Source organism: Syngnathus acus, chromosome 13, assembly GCF_901709675.1.
Source record: "Syngnathus acus chromosome 13, fSynAcu1.2, whole genome shotgun sequence".
NCBI lineage: Eukaryota > Metazoa > Chordata > Actinopteri > Syngnathiformes > Syngnathidae > Syngnathus > Syngnathus acus.
This window is the reverse complement of record NC_051098.1, coordinates 2,816,001-2,840,684: the sequence shown is the minus strand read 5'-3', so window position 1 is coordinate 2,840,684 and position 24,684 is coordinate 2,816,001. Positions and strand designations below refer to the sequence as shown.

The 24,684-nt window shown below is 42.9% G+C and overlaps 1 protein-coding gene, 2 long non-coding RNA genes and 1 pseudogene across 3 annotated transcripts in view; 1 reads left to right on the top strand and 3 right to left on the bottom strand.

Annotated features, from left to right (window-relative positions):
* kcnj13 (potassium inwardly rectifying channel subfamily J member 13) overlaps window positions 1–19,006 on the bottom strand; it is a 61,568-nt gene extending 42,562 nt beyond the window's left edge. Inside the window, exon 1 of the mRNA XM_037268445.1 lies at window positions 18,979–19,006. Within this exon, the coding sequence (XP_037124340.1) occupies window positions 18,979–19,006 (28 nt within the window). The remainder of the gene's footprint in view (window positions 1–18,978) is intronic.
* LOC119132922 lies at window positions 11,384–11,981 on the bottom strand. Its single transcript, XR_005100008.1, has 2 exons — window positions 11,895–11,981; window positions 11,384–11,754 (listed from the first exon to the last, which is right to left on the bottom strand). It is a non-coding gene; the product is annotated as an uncharacterized LOC119132922 (long non-coding RNA).
* LOC119132883 lies at window positions 13,212–14,584 on the top strand. The gene is made up of 2 exons (XR_005099969.1): window positions 13,212–13,285; window positions 13,448–14,584. It is a non-coding gene; the product is annotated as an uncharacterized LOC119132883 (long non-coding RNA).
* Window positions 19,007–23,683: 4,677 nt separating the features above from the next.
* Window positions 23,684–23,802, bottom strand: LOC119133168 (annotated as a pseudogene).
* Between the last annotated feature and the right edge of the window lie 882 nt (window positions 23,803–24,684).

Genomic DNA, 24,684 nt, shown 5'->3' with positions numbered 1-24,684 from the left:
CCTATTAGTGTTCCCGGAAGACAGACGATAGAGGGAGGGGGAAAAGAACAACACCTTGTCACCACAGTTCATTCAAAAAGCAGCTTGTTGCTGGTTGGTGTCCCGTAGCTACTGCATAAAAAAAGGATTGGAGATATATCTGCTGCAGCATATTTAATCATTGATTTACACAAATGAAAATCTTTTATCCCAAATTGTTTTGCATTGTAAGATACTATTTTTATGCGTAGTTTGCTTAAACATACATGTAAAATAAATAGATAGATAGACACATAAACAAATAAATAAATAAATAAATAAATAAATAACATCCAGTCAATCTGTACTACTTCTCTCTTATGTAAAATTAAACAATTTAAATCCCAATCACCTGCAAAAAAGACTATAGCAACCTGAATGTGGATTCCTTTATAGGGCATCTTGAAGATAAGCTGCAGTCCATGAAGTTTTGGTTTTGTAGGATTTCTAATTAAATCTTGATTAGTTCGGTTTGTCTCCAAGTGTGTGCTTTAGTTTTCACAAGAACCTTCTTAATTAGTAATGACGTAGGCAACACCGCTTGACCTCAGAATGGTTAATGTATTAACCACAGGGCTTCTTTGGTGGTGTCAGAAGAATAGCAAGGGCACATGACGAGGTAAAATTTCAACTATGCATTTTGACCCTTGATCAGCAGGAAATCCGTTCATACAGCACAATGTCTTGGATACACAATGTACATCCATGATTATTAAATATTTGGTGTTATTTTAAAAAGACAGCTTCTTGCCACTCTGACCAAGTCCTAGGCCACATCAAGGTCTTTGTGGTCTAACAAGGACCACAGACATCTAAAAGCATAAGCACCAGTTTCAGTACAGCACCGGCTGGACGACATCTTGAGGCCCACTTAAAACAACACAGCAGAGTCTGCAGCTGTGCAAGCAGCTCTGTGAGGCTGCAGTTAGCCACAGGGGTGCTAATACATACCAACAGCATCTTCATGAAGTTGGTATTCTATATATTTACCTATTCCACAATCAAGCATATAATCATTCATATATCAGCAGGCGTTATTATAGGTTAAGCTGCTGTGGGAAACAATCTGTGAACAGACGGGGAGTTGTGCTGCGCCACCTACGTATTTACCACATACAATGCTGTCCTTTCATTCGTTCATAAAATATTAGATAATTTAGCTTTCAACAAAGAACAAACAGCTACTTTTGTCTTTCGGTATTCGGGTATTCTTTGACCATTATTACAATACAATGGCATGGAATGGATGATTTCACCCATCTTTGACTGGCAGAAGTTAACTGTCATTTTGCATCCCAAAAGAGTGAAACTATTCTACGTTGGGGTGTGTTTCTCCATTAAAATATAAATAGATCCTACACCATCCCCTCAGACTAGCAAGTCTTTTTGAGAGTGAATTGATTAAGTCTGCTCGTAGAGAGGCAAAATGTCCACAGTAATCTGAATCGTCCACTTTATAAATGAGAATATTTAGAGGACTGTTCAGACAACTGTTATAGGATTGTTCTAAAATGGCAGCTATGTCTGGCGAACCATGGAGGCAGACAACTGTTATAGGATTGTTCTGAAATGGCTGCTATGTTTGGCGAACCATGCAGGTTTTTGTTTGCTACTTGTTTACGTATTTTTTTTTACTGATTTTTTTTAACACTAGAGGCAACTTGTAATAAGGAACGTTTAGTGTAGAATATAAACCCAATTTAGATACTTAGGTGGTTAAATGTTAAATGATCAATGTCTTCCTCTCTGTCAGCATCTGCAATGTGATTTGACACTGTCCAAACTCACCATTACATGTAAGTGTTCATGGTTACTGTTAAACTACAATACCAGGCAACCAATACTGACGATGTTCGATCTTCCCATACATCCTGTCGATCAATTGAAGAATATTTTCTGTTACTGTAAAATTAGCTGTCAGTCTTGGCACTGTGGCTTATGTGACTTGGTGTGAGTGACTATGCTGTGCGTTGGGTCCTCAACAAAAAGCCATTGTGGTCAATGTTCCCTGTAATTTTCCATGTGTCCGAACATTCCTTGTTCTACGGCACTCACACCGCTAGCACACCTGTCTAAAACCTCTTGGTGGGTGGGAGAGGCTGGCATTTTTTCTGGAATCTGTTGGATTTTTGGTCCACAATTTAGGGAGCGCGCTATCCGCGCCTCACGGCAAAAGCCATAGCCAATCACCTGTTATCCAATTTACTCACCGTGTGCTCGTTTTATTTCTTCAGTTTTAGGAAAAGGCTAAGACACCAAAACAAAATTTAGACTTACACAGAGTGGTTGAGTTCAATCACAATTCTTGTTAAGAAAGCTCTGTTTTCAGGAAAGTACAATACAGCGCTGGGCCTTTCGTGCGACCATGCTCAAGAGCAGAAAGTCTCCATTCAGGAAAGGCAACGTTCAAGGTTCTTTGGTCAGCTTATATTCAGTTGCACATGCCAGTGTGGGCCGAGTTTGATGGGTGATGAGTCAGGGGGTGTGGCAAGTTCGCAGGAGAGTTTGATTCCATGGGAGTGGGTGCTGGTTCGGTGAGAGCTGGTTCCGTGGGGTTGGGTGCTGATTATGGGCGATTCGATGTGTGTGGGGGCTGTTGTTTTCCTTTCCGTCTTTCAGCCTTGACGATCATCTTTGGCCGGGTTCTTGGCTGTCGCCCTCTGGCACCTCTACCGGTTTTTATCTCCAAGTGTCCTTCCTGTAAACCATTCTTGCACATACATCCACTTCGCCCACTGTCGCACACCGCCCATTCATCATTCTTTCAATTTTGTCATTTTGTACGGAATTATGTGAGCTTTTGGCTGTGACATCATCAATTTATTAATGTTCCCTGACTATGCAAAGTTTGTACTCACCACTTACCATGTTTTTGTTTGTTTGTTCATTTGATACTCCATATATCATGCTTCCAACCATATCTTTTCTTTGTTAGGCAAAATATTTCCCTCTGTCCAGAACGTTCAGTAGTAATCGAAAACTGGTGTCTAGCATTAGTCAAAACATAAGATATAATCAAGTACTGAACATTTTTAGATGACTTTGGCAGTGTCCGTGATTTAGAAAATCATCAGGCATGCATTAAACAGTTCCTTAAGGGTCATTTAAGCCAGTGGTCCCCAACCTTTTTTGCACCACGGACCGGTTACGTGTCAGAAATATTTTCGCGGACCGGCCTTTATATAAATAAATATATTTATATATTTATTATTTAAATATTTATATATATAAATAGGATGAAATAAAATGATACGACTGGCATAAAAACAAATATAAACCACATAAAAATAAAACGTTGAATTCGTGGGAGCACCGAGCTCTTTTCTCAGAAATGAGCCGTTCCCATCTAGGCGTAATCGGAGACAATGACACCCGAAGTGGTTACGGTTTGTCTTTAAATGCAGGATGCTTGGTCTCCATGTGCCGAAGCAGGTTTGAAGGCTTCATTGCCTCGTTAGCTAGCCTTTCGCCACATATGCGGAGTGAACTTGGCGCGTCAGAGTCACCTGTGGCGATAAATCCATATTTTAAGTAGGACTCCAGAAATGTTCTTTTAAATGCAGCTTTCCTTTTCTTAGAAGTCGTAGCCTCTTCTTCTTCAGTGTCCTCATTGGACGTTTTTCCCTTTCCGAAGAAGCTTTCCAAACTTCTCTGTTTCTTGCTCATTTTTGCTTGCCTCGCGGGCTTGACTGTGGTGACATGTCACGTGACCGAGACGAGCGCCCTGTGTCAAGAGTCCTTATTTTTCAGACGCACTGAGAGATTCGCCAAATTTTTTATATTTTTCGAAATAAATTCTTACTCATTTTTGCTAGCTTTGCGGGCTCGACTGGGGAAACATGTCACGTGACCGGGACGAGCGTCTTAATCTGAATGAATTGATCGTCAATGGAAAAAAAAAAAAAAAAGATTTTTTTTTTTTTTTTTTTTTTTTTTTTTTTTCCTGTGCGGCTCCGCGGCCCGGTACCAAGTGACCCACGGACCGGTACCGGTCCGCGGCCCGGTGGTTGGGGACCACTGATTTAAGCCATTCAGGCAATATATCAAAAAACATTTGTTATTTCAAAGTGCTCAGAAATACATATCAGATCATAAAGTTATAAAAACCTTTGTTATTACCCCCTATCAAAAATGTCTAGTTATGTCTGCTTTATTGATTTGGTGTGTAGGTATAATTATATGCTACATTTTTTCTTTTATTGATTTAATATGTGAATATACTTGTCTGCTTATGTACTTTATTCAATGAGGTTTGAGCATATCTGTTTTTGTAGCTAGGCAGGACTTTTTGTAGTTCGAACCCATTCCTTCAAATCCCATGGGATTCCATAATGATGGTAGTTAACTTTATCTTAATTCACGAGTTCGAGACGGACAGGATAAAATGCTCCTGGGAGCGGACAGAAGTGGGATTATCCAGTACGGAAAAAAAATGGTGCCAGAAACAATGAGAGTCAATGACGAGAAAGGGGATGACAAACTGTTCAATAAATGAGTAAAACGCAACTTTAGTTACCGTATTTTCCGGACTATAAGTCGCTCCGGAGTGCAAGTTACACCAGCCATAAAATGCATAATAAAGAAGAAAAAAACATATATAAGTTGCACCGGAGTACAAGTCGCATTTTTGGGGTAACTTTATTTGACACAATCATACACCAAAACAAGACATGAATAGGCAACAACAGGCTAAACGGTATGGTACGCTAACGTTAAATAAACACAAACGACTATACATAACTATAACATAAATAATACGTTTAGCAAACCATCCGTGTCATTCCAAATCATTAAATCCATTGAAATCTTCGTGCTTTGTGTCACTTATAAACAACGCCGCTGCTGACTCATCGTTAGTTGCGGCTCCAGTTATTTAGGGTGACCAGACATCCTCTTTTTCCCGGACATGTCCTACTTTTGAGCCCTAAAAAAATGTCAGGGGGAATTTCAAAATCGTCCAAGATTTTGTTAGACTGCCTCAAACATACATGTACAGTACATTGTCAATAGAATTGCCACTCCATTCCATTTCACTCAATTCCAGGTTTTTCTATATCGTTCGCAAATAAATCACACCCTTCTTCTCAAATCTTGTCACTTTGCTACGAAGTAGGGTGGGCTGGCCAGTCTACACTGAGTGTTTACAAGCAATGCCAATACGAAAATGCACGTTCACGTAGGAGTTGAATAAAAACAATTCCTGTGCTTTCGCCAGGGTTGTGATCCTTATGAAGCTGAGTACTACATGCAAGGCAAGCACTTACATATGTGTCTGTGGCAAATAAAGGTGGCAACGCACCCCACAAGAGGAGGACTGAAGAGGAGCCCTGTTTTCTTCCTTCAAATGCTACACCGATGGCCGTATTTCTTTTGTCTTTTTTTACTTAGTGTACCACTATAAAACTCAAAAATTTCAGTGTACACATGTATGTTTTTGTTAGTGTAAATACGTTTTTGTTATTGCATACGTGTTGTTTTGTGTTATTCGGGCCAAGAAATGCAATTGCTATACAGACACCATGTCATTTGCGTCATAACATATGACGCAAATGACCTCCCCCCCAAAAAATGACCCCCTCTGCATGAAAATGAAAAAAAAAAAGAACTGTATATCTCAACATGACAGCAGTTTGATTGAATGAAATCTACCAAGAACAAATAGTCAAAAAGAGCTAACATTTATTTATCTTTCATTTTAACTAATAAAAAACAGGTAAATGTATCCTGGTTTTGGGGCTGATTTTTTTTTTTATATTTCCATAAACATAAATTGTAACCATTAAATGGGTTCCAAGACATTTTGCTTTGATAACGTCAAGTCTCAAAACCAATCACATTCGCCAACTGAGGCTTTACTGGTTGTTTCTTGACCAATATATATATATATATATATATATTATTTAAAAACATAGATATTTGTGGAAAAATAGATTAATTTGACTGAAACATCAATCCATTCACTCTCTGCACTGCTTATTCTGACCAGGGTTGCGGGCGTGCTGGAGCCTATCCCAGCTGTCATTGGGAGAGACACAGGTAACACCCTGAAATGGTCACCAGCCTGTAGGACACATATAGATCAGGGGTGGGCAAACTTTTTGACTTGCGGGCCGAATTGGGTTCTAAATTTTGACCGGGGGGCCGAACCAGGAGCAGATGGATGTAGTGTTTGTGTGAAGTAATATAAATGACATGTAAAGGTCATTGCATAAAAGGTTTTTACTTTTAGTAGATACTAAAGCATGGATATTAAAAAAAGCTTTTTGAAAACAAATGCATTTATTAACAGCATTAAAAAACTATTTCACCCAAAAACTACTATCAGTGATTCTTATTAAATACGACACAGTTATGATGAATAACATTTTCCATCACTTCAGCGCCTGCAGGTCAGATTTATGAAATATATTTATCTAATGAGGCGAAATCACATCCAACGGCAAACATTCTGACCAAATACATCATCTTGAAGAATCAGTGAAAGAATACATCTAAATAAAGTAATAAAGAAATCAATAGTATTGTTGGTTTCCCTTTTTTGCTAGTGCATCATAGTCTGGAGTAAAATTTATTGTGGTAATTCTTAGGATAGAGCCGAGGTGTCGGTCCGTTAACCTAGATCTGTGACGGGCTTTGTTGACGTTCATGTGGCTGAACGTCTTCTCACACACGTAGGTCGAGCCAAATTGTCCACTCTTTTTTAACATTCGGCACTCAGTGTCCACCTTTCTTTTCTTCGGGCCACTCATTTTAATGGAAGGATTCCAGGGGAAGGTTTGTGGGTGGCATTAGCGTAAAACTGTATCTGAAAACTCAGCGCGCGAATTACGAGAATATTGACGTCACAGCCTACACTCGAAATTCGGCATCGATAGATGAAATTACTACGTACTACTGAGTACGCACACGCACTTGTGAGTGTGCACCGAGCTTTCTGACACGGCTCCCGGGAGTAAATGCGCGGGCGGGCGCTTCCCCATCTACTGGGGAAACATAGTAATTGCAGGGAAAATGACCCCAAAAACAATTACCGTTTTTTTCCGTGTATAATACGCAAAATTTAACTAATTTATTGTCCTAAAATCTGGGGTGCGCATTATACATGGGTACAATTTTTTATTTATTTATTTTTTTTAAACTTTTTTTTATTTTTTTTAAGAAAATCATGGTACTGGTACGAGTATTGATTTATGTATTGTTCTCTTCTTGTCATGTTGTGAAAGAATGTGGGTTGAATAAATACCGAAAGAACAATAGTGTGTTTGTACTGTGCTCTGGTCATTTCGTCAAAGAAGGGATAATAGTCCTCTTCTCTTCTTGACTGACAATGAATGTGATGGTTTAATACAATCAGCAAATAACAAAATGCGTATTACAGGTAATATTTTATTTCACAACACTTTGCCTTGTTCCTTTCGTCTCTGCTGTTCACTTCAAACACGCTCCATACGAACGCAATGCTCTCGTATCAGACGCTTGCTCGATCACCTGCTCGTTTGCTGTCACAATGTACCCTACACAAATCCGAAACATTTGTTGCGGCTCCGAGTCACGACGAGGGGCAAGTTTTGGTTTCCAAGGGTGTTTTTATTCCTCTTCAACGTCTCTCTCATACAGAGCCGCCTTTTTCACATGTCCGCACGTCACTTTCCTCTCTTTTCATCTGATCGCGGTGGTGCCTTTACGGGCAGTCGGAGAAATCAACGCCAACAAAAAAAAATACATCCAGCCTAGTTAAGACCATACCAAAGACTATAAAAATGGGACCCATTGCCTCCCTGCGTGTGTGACGATCATTGGGACTTTAAAAAAAATAAAAAAAATAAAAATAAAAAAATAAAAGAAATTGGGTGCGTATTATACATGGGTACAGGCTTTTTTCCAGCATCAACATGCCATTGTTAGGGTGCGTATTATACATGGGGGCGCATTATACACGGAAGAAAACGGTAATAATACAATTTATTCAGGTTTGGCGGGCCAGATTAAACGGCCCCGTGGGCCGGATGTGGCCCGCGGGCCGTAGTTTGCCCAAGTCTGGTATAGATAAACAACCATTTATTCTCACATTAACCCACAATGTATGTTTTGTTAATTTGTGGGGACCTGAAGAAGTGTCAGCGTACGCAAATATTTTGAAAGTGTCAGCAGCACTGTCGCACCTCCTCGTCCGACAACGATGGCTCACAGGTCGGACTCGAATGATAAAGAAAATCTGATTCTCCCGCCCTGAGGTCCCGCCGGGCGCCCATATTTTATTAAGTGTCAGCGGTGCGGTCGTAGCTGCTCGTCCGACAACGATGGCTCCCAGGTCAGACTCGAATGACGAAAAATAAGCCTCTCCCGCCCGTAGGTTGCACCAGGTGCAAATATTTTCAAAGTGTCAGCGGCGCTATCACAATAACTTGTCTGACAATGATGGCTCACAAGTCGGACTCAAATAACGAAAGAAATCAGCCTCTCCCGCTCCGGGCGTGTCAGCAGTACTCCCACAGCTGCTTGACCAACAATGGTGGTTCACGGTGGGACTAAAATGACGAAAAATCAGCCGGGGGTGCAATCCCACTTTCTGTCGCTAGGGCGCTGTAATAGAAAAGAAAAAGTGACAAGAGGGACTCCATGTCAGGGATTTGAGAAGGCTGGAGCACTGTTTGATTTGTTTGTTTTGTATTTTGGTCCCCCGACTTAGCCTACTCATCCAATATGTTCAAAGTGTCAGCGGCGCGGTCGCAGCTCCTCGTCTGACAACGATGGCTCACAGGTCAACTCAAATTTTGAAATATTTTATAGACAACGGCGCTGTCACAATAATGCGTCCGGCGCGCTGTGGTTGCGAGGTCGGACGGAAATGACGAAAAATCTGCCTCTCCCGCCCGGATCACTGGGCGCCAATACGTTCAATGTGTCAGCGGCGCAGTGACAGTTGCTCGTCCGATAACGATGGCTCACAGGTTGGATTCGAATGATGAAAAATAAGGCGTCAGCCATGAGCCAGTCTCAGCATCCCCTTCCCCCGGACCACCCAACCTGACGGGTCACTCCTCAGCTCGCTCGACCCGACCACAGACGATGCCGACCCGCAGCACCCGGGAAACCACCAAGTCTTTGGATTCCGGGGGCGTATGGTTACAAAGCTGAAACTTAAAGGAATTGACAGAAGAGCACCAACAGGACTGCAGCCTGCGGCTTAATTGACCCCCGGACAGGATTGACAGCTCTTTCTCGATTCCGCGGGTCCAAAATTGTAACTGACCTCCAGGCTGGAGAGGATGATTTTTCGTCATTTCCGTCTGACCGCGCAACCGCAGCGCTGATAGTGATAGCGCTGTCGCTGAAACCTAGAAAATATTCCATAATTTGAGCAGAACTCCGTGCGCAGGAGGCTGATTTTTCATAATTTCGGTCCGACCGCGCATTCGCGGCGCGCCGGACGCACTATTGTAACAGCGCCGTCGCTGACACAAATAGAAAATATTCCAAAATTGGAGCTGACCTCGAGGCTGGAGAGGATGATTTTTCGTCATTTCCGTCCGACTGTGCAAATGCAGCGCGCCGGACGCATTATTGTGACAGCGCCGTCGCTGAAACTCAGAAAATATTCCAAAATTTGAGCGGAACTCCGTGCGCAAGAGGCAGATTTTTCGTCATTTCGGTGGACCGCGCAACCACAGCGCACCGGACGCATTATTGTAACAGCGCCGTAGCGGACACATAGAAAATATTCCAGAATTGGAGATGACATCCAGACTGGAGAGGCTGGTTTTTCGTCATTTCCGTCCGACCGCGTATCCGCAGTGCGCCGGACGCATAATTGTGACAGCGCCATCGCTGAAACTTAGAAAATATTCCAAAATTTGAGTGGAACTCCATGCGCAAGAGGCTGACTTTTCGTAATTTCGGTCCGACCGCGCAACCGCAGCGCACCGGACGAATTATTGTAACACCGCCGTCGCTGACATTCCAAGATTTGAGCGGAACTCCGTGCGCAAAAGGCTGCTTTTTCGTCATTTCCGTCAGACTGCGCAGCCGCAGCGCGCCAGACGCATTATTGTAACAGCACCGTCGCTGACGCAATTAGAAAATATTGTAAAATTGGAGCTGATCTCCAGGTGGAGAGACTGAATTTTTGCCATTTCCGTCCGACCGCGCACAAGCAGCGCGCCGGTTGCATTATTGTGACAGCGCCGCCGCTGAAATTTAGAAAATATTCCAAAATTAGAGCGGAACTCTGTGCGCAAGAGGCTGCTTTTTCGTCATTTTGGTCCGACCGCGCATCCACAGCGCGCCGGACGCATTATTGTAATAGCGCCGTCGCTGACACAAATACAAAATATTCCAAAATTTGAGCGGAACTCCGTGTGCAAAAGGCTGATGTTTCGTTATTTCCGTCAGACTGCGCAGCCGCAGTGCGCCGGACGCACTAATGTTTCAGTGCCGTCGCTGACACAAATAGTAAATATTCCAAAATTGGAGCTAACTTCCAGGCTGGAGAGGCTGAATTTTTGTCATTTCCGTCCGACCGCGCAACCGCAGCGCGCGGTTGCATTATTGTGACAGCACCGTCGCTGAACCTTAGAAAATATTCCAAAATTTGAGCAAGAGGCTGATCTTTCGTTTACGGGATAGACGTCTATTAGACGTCTATATGTGAAAGTTTTTTAGATGTTTATTGCGTAGATGTTCGAATGATGGCTAATTGCTATTAGCGCGCTAATAGCGCTAAAAGCTAGTGATCATTTGAACATCTAGACCAGGGGTGGCCAACCAGTCAGAGACTAAGAGCCACATTTTTTTACTGTGTACCGCAAAGAGCCACGTTACCCCCCCCCCCCCCCCCCCCGAATGGGTTTGCCCCTCCTCCTTAGCGGGATTTCACCTCATGCGCGTTTGACGAAAATACCATATTGAACTCAAGCTAAGCGAACACGCAGCGTTTGACGAAAATACCATATTGAACTCAAGCGAAGCGAACACGCACAAAAACAAACAAACAAACCCACAAATGTTGATATGAACGTAAAGGAGCCGCATGAAACCCGGCAAAGAGCCGCATGCGGCTCGCGAGCCGCGGGTTGGCCACCCCTGATCTAGACGTCTATTCAACATTGAGATTCTCTTCAATACATTTAACCTGTGATCCTTACCTTTGTGTTCCAGGATGTTGTGAAAATGCATTTGATTAGTGATGGTCCAGGGTGTGAAAACTTACATCGGTTTTGTTTTTAAAATAAAAATAGGTTTCAGTAACAGTCATACTTATGTTAGCTGCTGATATAAATACACCTTTTGATGTTCAAATTAACCAAAATGATAATTGAACCTAAAATCTAAAAAAATTTCAAACATTGTCCAAACATCACAAATATAAATGTGCAATGTTTTTAAATGATATGTTTAAAAATGTAAAAATATACATACAATATTAAAAAGTGGGGGCTATTTAATAGAACAAAACTACTAAGTTACAATATAAATATATACATATTTTATGTAGGACATATCAAATAAACAAAACAACCAGCTCGGCGAAACACAAGGAAGAAACTAAATAAAAATCACTCTCTTGTGGGGTTGTGATAGCCCCCTTTGCTACTCAGCGCTGGAGCCTGTTTTAATTTTAAAGGCATTGCGGTCCTTGTTTCATCATTTGTGGCCTCTGTGCGTGTCGCCAACAGCTTCCACAAAGATGAACTCGATGGACATCGGGCACCACCCATTACAGACTTTGGGATTACTCTGTAAAAGAAAGACGAATATGGAATAAAAAAACGACTACCTGTAAAATAGTTTTTCTTTGATGTATCTCATGTCAGTCGCACATTTCGAGCATGAAGCAATCGCACAGGAACGAGCAGAGAGGTTTTTTTTTTATTTACCAGTGCTATCAGAGCAGTCTTCCTGAGGGCCCTCTGCACGAGTCACACGAGCACACATATTGAACGTTGACATTGTCGTTTGTGTAGAGCAGTGGTTCCCAAAGTGGGCGGTACCGCCCCCCTGGGGGCGGTGGAAAGATCTGGGGGGGCGGTGAGGAAGAAAGGGGCGGTAGGGGGGCGGTAGGGGGGCGGCAGTCGATTTGTACACAACACGCCGCTCTGGCCCAGTCAGATCCGACAGCATAGACTACAAAAGCAAAAGCTCAGGTTTGTAATTTCAAGCTTGTAATGTTCAGAATTTTATCTTATAATAAAAACCGCATTCTGGCGGTCAACATCATCTTGAGTTCAAGTCAACATGAAATTGGGGACTCGCCAGAACGCGCCGTGTTGTGTTGTGTTGAGCTGGTTAGGGCAGTGGTCCCCAACCACCGGGCCGCGGACCGGTACCGGTCCGTGGGTCACTTGGTACCGGGCTGCCAAGCCGCACAGAATTTTTTTTTTATCGACGATCAATTAATTCAGGTCAAGACACTCGTCCCGGTCACGTGACATGTTTCCCCAGTCGAGCCCGCAAAGCTAATATGTGGCGACAGGCTAACTAACCAGGCAGTGAAGCATTCAAAACTGCTTCAACACATGGAGACCAAGCATCCTGCAATAAAAGACAAACCTTAAATCACTTCGGGTGTCATTGTCTCCGATTACGTCTAGATGGGACCGGCTCGTTTCTGAGAAACAAACTCAGTGCTCCCACTAATTCAACGTAATGGTAATGATATTATAAATGTATTATTTATTTATTTATTTATATAAATGTATTATTTATTTATATAAATGCCGGTCCTTGGGGGGGGGGGGGGGCGCTAGGAATTCACTGGGGAGCCAAAGGGGGCGCCAGCCTGCAAAAGTTTGGGAACCACTGGTGTAGAGTCTACAGCAGAAAACAAAAGTCAACATTGAGAGCAGCCACCACATCGAAGCCTTCACTGTTGTCTTTTTTTAATCTACAGTACAGATGTCAAACTAATCATACCTGTCCAGGGTCTTGGAAACATGCAGGTCTTCAAATCAGCCTGTAGCTGCCATAAGAAAATGCACTGATATGGAACGTTTTGAGCTAAGCTCTGTTTCCAAGTGGGAACCAATTTAGTTTTGTGTTAGCGGTTCCTTTTTGAGAGTTACACAAGGGCGAGTGTGTCTGATTTTGAGCCACCGGGTGGCGACGTTTTCCGTTTGCATAAGCAAGTGATGAAGAATGCAAGGAATGCTTACTTTGTTTCTTTTCTGATAGCATTTTTGTTTATTGGTGAAACCAAAGTTTTGAAGACCTGTATTGTCAAGATTTACGTTTTTCTTCGTTTTCTCCCTCGAGCAAATGCGGCAATGAGGTAATCCTTAGCTGTTAGCCATGATGTTAGCCATGCTATGTTATGTTAGCAAGAACATGACGAATGTGTTTTAAGTGCATGAGCAGATTTAAGTTATTTTGTGTGTAACGTTTATTGTTCTCTGCGAGAACGTTTTATGTTAATAGTCTTTATGTCTTTTAGTTCTCACGGCATGTGTGTGGAGAAGGAGTTGAATAAATGCCCGTTTTGAAGAACTGCTTGTACGCCTGATTGACAAGAGGGAGCTACAGTGAGAACTCACCCAGCCCGGCGCCAGAACAAGACGGTGTTCGGCAGAGCTACAAGCAAGTCACTTCACTCACCTCTTCCATCGGACAGATAAGAGACTGTACATTCACCTGCCTACACAAGTAGCTACCTGAGTCCAGAGAGCTTTGGGTGCCAGTCAACAATAAGTAAACATTTGAACAAGTTAAATGTTTAAAGGTGGACTAGCCTCAATTGCTGTAAAGGGACCTACAAGTGCTAAATTGTGCAATGTTATGGTGATGTGTGCATGTTGTAAGGTTTAAGTGCTTGCTTATTTGCACCTAGTAATGTCTGATTGAGGTGTGAACGACCATTCATAGCATTTGAAAACAAGTTCATTTGCGAACATTCAAAGGTGTAGAACAACATTTAAGTGATTAAGTCATTGCAATGAAAAATTAAGTTTATTGTACATTTAGTCAATATATTAGACAGGTTGGTTGATAAAGTAAATTACAGGAGTCAGTAGTAATTCAAGATAGCCTACTGTAGTTAAGTGATAAAACTATAACATCATTACATTAGTAAATCAGATAAATACTGAGTTCATGAGACTTCCTAAAAATGGATGTGTCCAAGATAGAAGGGATAACTCCAATCTTAGAAGGCATTGAGGATGCTGATAGTGAGCAAGCAGATAAAACTCTTAAGGGGGAGACTGAAATAAGTGAAGGCAAACAACCTGCCCCAGAAGATGAACTAAGAAGAAGTGAAAGATCGAGAAGGCTCACTGAGAAGGGACAAGAACTCGAAGAGACTAAACTCAAAGGTCTCCAACATCGTTTCTCACGTACCTATGACAAGTGGAAGATTCTTGCTAAGAAATCAAGGAAGGAGATAGAGGGAGCCTCTTCTCAAGAGAACCTACAAACTCTCATCAACAAGATAAAAGAAGCATCAAATGATGTACAGCAGGCGTACGAAGACCTGCGCAAATGCATAATCCCTGATAAAGAGACACGCCGTCGAACAGACACCTGCGACACTGTCTCAAGGCAGATATTAGAGCATGCTTGGAACCATCTCCAAGACAAAGATAACGAGCAAGAAATAGAGTGGTTTGAGACTGGCTCTGTGTTCTCATTAGAAGTATCAGAAGCATGCAGTGCAAGCTCAAGATCATCACTCTCAAGTAAATCCTCATGTAAATCTTCAAAAATAAGTGAAGCTGCAGCAGAATTAGCAGCAAATGAAGCCACTTTGGAAGTCCAAGAGCAAGTGGAGCGTGAGGAACATGAACTCAGAAACCTCGAAGCTGAGTACAGACAAAGGCTTGTGCGACAAAAAAAGGAACGTGCACAAGAAGAAGAGCAACGTAGACAAAGGCTTGCACAACAAGAAGAAGAATGTGCTGCAAATAAACAGGTCTTGGAAGAAAAGCGCAGAAAGATAGAACGCTTAGAGACCATAAAAAAGATGAATGCCGCCAAGGCCAAACTAGAAGTGTATAAACAAGAACAAGGCTCAACCTCAGACTTGCTGAATCTATTCAAGGATTATAAGCCCAAACGAGAAAGGCTTACATTCGACTCAAAACCTGCTGTCACGCCACAACTAATCACAAGGATGCAATCTTCTATAACTACTCCCAAAGAGGATAGCACAACTGATTTCGCCAAGGTACTAGCAGAGGCCTTCAGTGTAAACCGTCTCCCAGCACCAGAGCCTGCTGTTTTCAGTGGAGATCCACTAAAGTACAAGGGCTGGAAAATGTCCTTTCAAACGCTGATAGGCAGAAAGAATATACCAGCGAACGAAAAAATCTACTACCTACAAAAATATGTTGGCGGACCAGCAAGGAAAGCCATTGAGGGATACTTCCTTCTGGGAACAGATGCAGCCTATCAGACAGCGCTCGATGTCCTGGAAAAAAGACATGGAAGCTCCTTTATGGTTGCTAAGGCTTTCAGAGATAAGCTGGCCTCATGGCCAAACATAGGACCCAAGGAAAGCATTCAGCTACGAGAGTTCTCAGACTTCCTTCAAGGCTGTCAAGCAGCCATGTCGCAAATAAAGAGCCTGGAGGTCCTTAACGACTGTGGTGAAAACCAACGAATGCTCTCCAAGCTCCCCGACTGGCTTACAGCAAGATGGAACCGAAGGGTGACCAGGATGGAAAAGGAAAATGAGACTTTCCCCAGCTTCGATCAGTTCGTGGAATTCGTCACAGAGGAAGCCGATATAGCTTGTAATCCGATTACCTCCCTTCACGCTCTGAAGTCTGGAGATGGTGGAAAGGAGAAGCCACAAAAAACACGAAGTGTTGGTGCTAAGGTGCTAGCAAGTAGCTCTGAAGAGAAAACAGATGCTAAAGGATGTGTATTCTGTGAGAAGTCAAATCATGGCTTACAGACATGTCGAAGGTTCTTGAAAGAGACAACTGCAGAACGAGTCAAGTTTGTGAAAACAAACAAGCTCTGCTTTGGATGTTTGAAATCAGGACATCAGTCCAAGAACTGTGAGAAGAGAAGCATTTGTGAGACATGCAAAAGGAGGCATCCAACATGTCTACATGAAAATCGTCCAAGGGAAGACGATAGGAAAGAACAAGAGGATGGCGAAAGAAAGGAGAGTGGGAGACGCTTTAAGAAAAAGGAAGACTTATCAGAGTCTGAAGAGAAAGAAGAGACACCAGTAGAGGCAACAGCTAACAGAGTGGTGCAAGACAAGAGGAGCACCTATTCCTCCACAGTTGTTCCTGTATGGCTGTCCACAGCAAGTAATCCAGAGCAGGAAGTGCTCGTATACGCTCTATTGGACAACCAAAGCAACACCACCTTCATCCTGCAAGAAACGGCAGAAGTGTTAGTTACAAAGAAACAGCCTGTGCAATTAAAGCTCTCCACGATGTCATCCAAAGATACCGTCATCCAGAGTCAGAAGTTAACTGGACTGCAGGTCAGAGGTTATAATGAGACAAGGAAAATATCTCTCCCAGTAACCTACACAAGAGAGTTTATTCCTGCAAACCTAAGTCATGTCCCCATACCTGAGACAGCAAGATCATGGCCTCACCTAGAGCACCTTGCTGGAGAGATCACTCCTTTATGTGACTGTGAGATTGGCCTGCTCATAGGCTACAACTGTTCTCAGGCCCTGTTGCCCAGAGAAGTGGTGTCAGGAAAAGATAATGAGCCTTTCGCTCAACGAACAGACTTGGGCTGGAGTATAGTCGGCTGTGCAGATCCCTGCGTCGATTATGGAGATGCAATTGGAAGCAGCCACAGGATCGTTGTGAAACAAGTGACTCCACACATTGAGTCACAGGCTTATCAACCAAGTGAAGTACGATACATATATCGAACACAAATCAAGGAAGTTATCACACCACCAGAAGTCATTAAGTCATTAAGGCACTCGAATCAGACTTCAACGAAAGAGTAGCCGAAGATGCTCATATCTCACAGGAAGATCTACGTTTTCTATCCATAATGGAGGAAGGAATCAAAGCGAAGCCAGACGGACGTTGCGAAATGCCTCTCCCATTTAAAGAAGAAAGGCCAAGCCTGCCAAGGTGTATTATATTCACCTTGGTAGCCCACCAAACGAATATTTTTTTAACAAAACTGTTCAAATTGAGCGGCTCGGTGGCGCACTGGGTAGCACATCCGCCTCACAGTTAGGAGGGTGCGGGTTCGATTCCACCTCCGGCCCTCCCTGTGTGGAGTTTGCATGTTCTCCCCGGGCCCGCGTGCGTTTTCTCCGGGCACTCCGGTTTCCTCCCACGTCCCAAAAACATGCTTGGTAGGCCGATTGGCGACTCCAAATTGTCCCTAGGTGTGAGTGCGAGTGCAAATGGTTGTTTGTCTCTGTGTGCCCTGCGATCGGCTGGCAACCGGTTCAGGGTGTCCCCCGCCTACTGCCCGATGACGGCTGGGATAGGCTCCAGCACTCCCGCGACCCCCGTGGGGACTAAGCGGTTCAGAAAATGGATGGATGGATTTTCAAATTGAGTGATGAGATTAATGGTTTTGGGGTTGCTATACTGCCAAAATCCAGGGGTTTCCAGGGAGCTTCTCCCTCTGAGCCCCCTCCGGGGTGTTGCCCCTGGCCCCCTGCGGCCCCCAATGGGGGCCTGTGGGCCCTGTGGCCCCCAATGGGGCCTGTGGCCCCTGTATCCCCCAATGGGGGCCTGTGGCCCCTGTAGCCCCCAATGGGGGCCTGTGGCCCCTGGCCCACTGCGGCCCCCAAAGGGGGGGGGCACAATCCCCTGGCCCCCTGCGGCAAGTGGGGGGGGCACAGGCCTTCGGCCCCCCCGAAATAAAATATATCAAATAACTATAACATAAATAGTTCACCACCACACGGCCCCAAGCCCACCGGCGTCGACTTCCAGGCATGTGGCGGCGTAGACTTCCCTTCCCGGAGGTGGCACTTCCAGCCACGGAGGTGGAAGGGAGCTCCATAGAATAGGACCGGGCGTGCATAAAAGCCATGTCCGAGCCCCATCCACCATCCCCGGACAGCCACCCGGCCGAGCGCCGGCCCCCGACTTCCATCCACGGAGGTGAAAGAGAGCTCCATACGGCCCCCAGGCCCCGGCTACTTTTCAGTGAATTTTTTCATTTGCCGTTCTCATTCCTGAAAACCAGGAGTTACTGGAGCTACTCTCTGTAACGTAAATTAGCCATGTGTAATCTCTGAAGCCAAAATTGACTGCATATAAACTGCTAATGACTCCTAACATCCTATCACATTTTAGGGCTTTTCACACTGCACGTTCTTAGCCCCGAGGCTATCCTTAGCCATTTTCAATATGAATTTATATTGAATAAGAACTTACCAAGTGCGAACAAAGTCCATTGTTGTCAATAGAGCGGAGGCAATATTTACTTCCTAGTTCATGAGTTGGAGGAATGCCATTGGGAGACATCAAGTCACGTGACGTTGTTACGGGTTTTGATTGGTTCTGCAGCAAGGACCCCTTTGCAGCAGTGCCTGTTGCGTTTCGCAATCAAACATTGATTTTCATAAAACGATGACAAAAAAACAGCTCCCAACAATCAGAAATGTGTTATTATAAAATCTGTGGAGGTCATATTAAAATATCACATCCTCCCTACAACCAGATCAATCATTTCACTAACGAAAGCCTCTAGCGAGCTTCGGCCCGCCACCTAGTAATGCTGCAGCATGATAGAAAACGGTCAGGAGTGATGTGCATTCCAGTTCTTTTAAGTGAACTGAATCTTTAGAATCAGTTCACTCAAAAGAACTGTTCAAAAGAATCGTTCAACGAGTCGTTCGCCCCCCTCCCCACATACTGATCCGTTATTGAATGGGAAAGGCAAGGCAACAGTCGCTCACTCGGTTGTGAACGAGAAATTGCGTCACTGACTCGGTTTTTTGTTTTGTTTATGTATTCCCCTCCCCCCCGCGTCACACCTACACACCGTCATGTGCGAGAATCGAATTGAAGGTACCTGCACACAAGACAGGCGAGTGTACCATTACGCCGGTGTAACCCAGGTTAACACAGCCTTGTAATAAAAGAGCCTGTTAATAAAAACAGTCATAAAGAAAGTACATTGTAAATATCTTCTAAACCAGGGGTGCTCAATACAGTGGCGTAGCCAGGAATTTTTCCAGTAGGGGCGCGCGCCCACAGGAAAAAAAGATCTAACATCACCCACGCCGTTCGCTGATCGCTAAAACAACATCCGGGTCCGGGAGGCAAACGGTGAATGGATAACATCGCGCACATAGAATAGCGCAAGCACATTCGCGCAAGACCGAAAGAAAAAAACGGCATGAAAATGAAGAATCGAAAAAGCTCGATTTTTTTCAACCGGGGCGCAGGGAGTCCTAACCGGGGCGCCGCCCCGGCTCGCCCCGGCTTGGCTACGCCACTGGCTCAATACGTCGATCGCGATCGACCGGTCCTTCGCCAAGCCACTATTGGTCGATCGCGTGATATAATTATTTTTTTTTCTTTCCGCACTTGACGCGTGTACAAACAACGGCGCTAACAACACAACACAAACACGCTAGCTCACGAGTTCCCTCCAATTGTCAGAACCCTGTTTTTTCTCATAAACTTAAGAAAGGGTATAAAAATGAGTGGGGCAGCTGGCCATAGTAAGAAGTATCACTTTCATAGGGAATGGGAGTAGGACTTTTTTTTCACGATGACATATATATATATATATATATATATATATACAGTGCCTTGCGAAAGTATTCGGCCCCCTTGAACCTTTCAACATTTCGCCACATTTCAGGCTTCAAATATAAAGATATAAAATTTTTATTTTTTGTCAAGAATCAACAACAAGTGGGACACAATCGTGAAGTGGAACGAAATTTATTGGATAATTTAAACTTTTTTAACAAATAAAAAACTGAAAAGTGGGGCGTGCAATATTATTCGGCCCCTTTACTTTCAGTGCAGCAAACTCACTCCAGAAGTTCAGTGAGGATCTTTGAATGATCCAATGTTGTCCTAAATGACTGATGATGATAAATAGAATGCACCTGTGTGTAATCAAGTCTCCGTATAAATGCACCTGCTCTTTGATAGTCTCAGGGTTCTGTTTAAAGCGCAGAGAGAACCATGAAGACAAAGGAACACACCAGGCAGGTCCGGGATACTGTTGTGGAGAAGTTTAAAGCCGGATTTGGATACAAAAAGATTTCCCAAGCTTTAAACATCTCAAGGAGCACTGTGCAAGCAATTATATTGAAATGGAAGGAGTATCAGACCACTGCAAATCTACCAAGACCCGGCCGTCCCTCCAAACTTTCATCTCAAACAAGGAGAAGACTGATCAGAGATGCAGCCAAGAGGCCCATGATCACTCTGGATGAACTGCAGATAACTACAGCTGAGGTGGGAGAGTCTGTCCATAGGACAACAATCAGTCGTCCACTGCACAAATCTGGCCTTTATGGAGGAGTGGCAAGAAGAAAGCCATTTCTCAAAGATATCCATAAAAAGTCTCGTTTAAAGTTTGCCACAAGCCACCTGGGAGACACACCAAACATGTGGAAGAAGGTGCTCTGGTCAGATGAATCCAAAATCGAACTTTTTGGCCACAATGCAAAACGATATGTTTGGCGTAAAAGCAACACAGCTCATCACCCTGAACACACCATCCCCACTGTCAAACATGGTGGTGGCAGCATCATGGTTTGGGCCTGCTTTTCTTCAGCAGGGACAGGGAAGATGGCTAAAATTGATGGGAAGATGGATGGAGCCAAATACAGGACCATTCTGGAAGAAAACCTGTTGGAGTCTGCAAAAGACCTGAGACTGGGACGGAGATTTATCTTCCAACAGGACAATGATCCAAAACATAAAGCCAAATCTACAATGGAATGGTTCACAAATAGACGTATCCAGGTGTTAGAATGTCCAAGTCAAAGTCCAGACCTGAATCCTGGAAATCTGTGGAAAGAGCTGAAGACTGCTGTTCACAAACGCTCTCCATCCAACCTCACTGAGCTCGAGCTGTTTTGCAAGGAAGAATGGGCAAGAATTCCAGTATCTCGATGTGCAAAACTGATAGAGACATACCCCAAGCGACTTGCAGCTGTAATTGCAGCAAAAGGTGGCGCTACAAAGTATTCGCGCAAGGGGGACGAATAATATTGCACGCCCCACTTTTCAGTTTTTTATTTGTTAAACCAGTTTAAATTATCCAATAAATTTTGTTCCACTTCACGATTGTGTCCCACTTGTTGTTGATTCTTGACAAAAAATCAAACTTTTATATCTTTATGTTTGAAGCCTGAAATGTCGCGAAATGTTGAAAGGTTCAAGGGGGCCGAATACTTTCGCAAGGCACTGTATGTATATATATATATATATATATATATATATATATTAAAAAAATTTTAGTGGGTAGATCTTTGTGACTTGGTCATTTCAAAAGTAGCTCGCGAGCTCAAAAAGTTTGCCCACCCCTGTTCTAAACAGACCAACACAGATTAAACGCATGTAAATTATTAAAACAATACAAATTCATTATTTTATTAATGTTTTGTATTTGTTAAAATGATAAAAGTGTGAACATTCACTTTTATTTTGAAGGAGACTTGATGACGTAATGAAAAGACCCATGTGACCAAAAATGCGAACTCTACTTTTTTTTTTCCCGCCGTTCTTTTTGGGATGACGACAAAGGTGCACTAAATACGGGAGTAAGTACGTTAAACTAAAGGGAAGAGAGAGCGTGAAACAGGATTATATAAAGTTTTTTGTATTTGATGGACTTGTTTTTCTGTTTTCAAACTTTTTTTTCACCTTGGTGATGCACTAAGTGCGGAACGGGACTTGATTCACGAGAGTTGGTTCAGAAACTTCTGAACTAATAACGAAGCTGATTTCTTGTGCGAGTCGCAAGATGGCGAGCCACCAAAGAGGCCTTTGAATTGTCTCTCACGCAGGAGCGGAGAGCACTTGCTGGACGTTGTTCATCGAATCTGGTAGGATCTATCCATTTTTTTCCACTGCTACACCGAAGTGGATTCGGAAAGGATTGACTGACTATTCAGGAAAATCAGGAGAAGCCAACTGAAGGGATATATAGAGATATTTGGATATCGAAAGTCGTTCAGTCTTTTGCTGAATTGTTTTGAGTTTTGTACATTTTGTCACTTTTATTTTTGTGAACCATATATGTGATGATGCTGTAATGGTGTTATTGAAATATTGATTGGTTTGAACAAAATCAGTGAAATGGTGGGAATTTAAAAGTGGCTTTAACTGAACTCAAATTAGATTTACTATTACTTTCGAATTACTTACCTGTACTGAATGTTATTCAAACAACACAAAGTGAGGTAACTAAACGGATTGAACCTTAGAATTAATAAAACAACCCGGGTTGAAACTGAAATTTCTTAAACTGAAAAGTTTAACTGTAAGGGAAATTATTTTCTTCAACTAACGTTGAGTTTAAATGTAAATTGTATGTCTATTGTTTGTAAATTGTATGTCAACTATTTTCTCTACTAAAATAAGCCGGCAGTTCAATTCAAACCATTGTCTGTGGTCATTTATTTAGCTTATTCTATCACCACTACAAATATAGCCGAACTTAGAACTGGTCCATTATCTAAATTACTGTAAGCACTGTCAAAAATAAAAAGGTGTTACACCAACAGCGACAGCCGGCCCACTGACTCGTTCTTGAACGGGAAGTTGCGTCACTGAATCCGATGTGAACGAACAACGTGGCAGTATATCCGGTAAAGTCCTTCCTCCATTTAACGCTCGCTGCTGATTGGTCGTTCAGGAAGATTCACGTGTGAGTGACAGACAGCATTGCTGTTATCCCAGCCGACACACGTTTGTCAAGAATGTGTATTTGACTACTTGATGTTTGTACAGGTTTATTGCACAATGCACACAAATATAAACAGTAATAAAATACGGAAATAAATAAAAAGATACTGAAACAAAGACATTGGGCCATTGGGTGACTTCATTACACCATATGCCTACATTTGTTATTTTGGGGGACACCAACGTATAACACATATACAAATTGTCATATAAAGCAGTTAACCAAATGTCTGATTTTTCTATTTTCATGCGCAAAAATAAAAACATGGAATAAAACACTCAAACACCAGACAAGTTTTAAAATAAAAAAGTTTATTAAAATAATAATAATGAAAGTACATTTCAAACCAGCAATCTAATGTGAATTTGCAGTAGTTAGATTGGATAATTGCGTTGAATATTTAAGCGTATAAATGCATACACATGTTTCCTTTCACATTTGACTTGCAATAATAATAATGATAATACAAAAAAGCTTTCAGCACCTGGTACTCCCTGCCGGTCTCCCATCCATGTCACAACCAAGTCCGAAACAGGCCTTCTTCCAAGACTTTTGGTGTTTCATGGAAACATGGCTACACTACATGGAAGTTGTGTTGGGTTCTTTTAAAATAAAGACTGCTGCTTTGAGTTCACAGGGAGCGAGGCTCTTTATTCACTGTACATAGTCTGTTCTCTAGCGGTATAAAACGTGAACTACAATGCTGTGGATAGGTTTCAAACTCGGGTTGCAGTTTCAATGTCGGGAGTTAAAATTAGGCTTGCAGTTTCCGAATGCCATACGTGATGGGTGTTGTAAAAATTTGCTTTAACGATTGAAGTGCAAAAAGAAAACAAAAAGCTTGCAACACCTGGTATTCCCAGGCTGTCTCGCATCCAAGTACTAACCAGGCCCGACCCTGCTTAGCTTCAGAGATTGGACGAGATCGGGTGTTCTCAGGGTAGTATGGCCGTTAGCCATGAATGACTCAAAAACATTTGCCTTTTATAGATACAATCGCCCCTGAAAACGTGCCAAACAGCGGCGGTACTTGATGGCTGTGGTAAAAGTTTCCTTCCGCAATTGACGTGAAAAAATATCAAAGTAAATGTCATGAAAAGGGGAAAAACACTACATGAAAGCGCAATGTGTTCTGTTGGGTTCTTTTACAAATAAAGATTGCTGCTGTCACAGGGAGCAAGCCTCTTTATTCACTGGACATAGTCTGCCATCTAACGGTTAGAAATGAGAACTACAATGCTATGGATGACGCCACACAATATAGGTTTCAAACTCGGTGTAACTGACGAAGTCTACATGCAATTGTATCGTTCGCCACTAAGCACCCTGCGAGCATTTTGCATATATGCTACCCAGACGTCTCGGCTAAAACACGTCTAAAAAAGGTCTAAAAGTGAAATTAAAATAGACGTCTATGCCGTAGACGTCTACGGCATAGACGTCTATTAGACGTCTATTAGACGCCTATATGTGAAAGTTTTTTAGACGTCTACGGGATAGACATCTATTAAACGTCTCTTAGACGTCTACATTTGAAGGATTTTTAGCCGTCTACGGGACCGACGTCTATTAGACGTCTATGAGACGTCTATATATGAAAGTTTTTTTTAGACGTTTATTGAGTAGACGTTCGAATGATGGCTAATAGCTATTAGCGCGATCAACGCTAACCGCGCTAATAGCTATCATTTGAACATCTAGACGTCTATTCAACATTGAGGTTGCGCGGTCGGCGGCGCGCAACGGTTGCGCGTTCGGCGTTGCGCCGCAGTTGCACGATTGGACAAAATTAAGCTCCCTGCGCACTGATGTCCACTTAAATTTTGGAAAGTACATCAG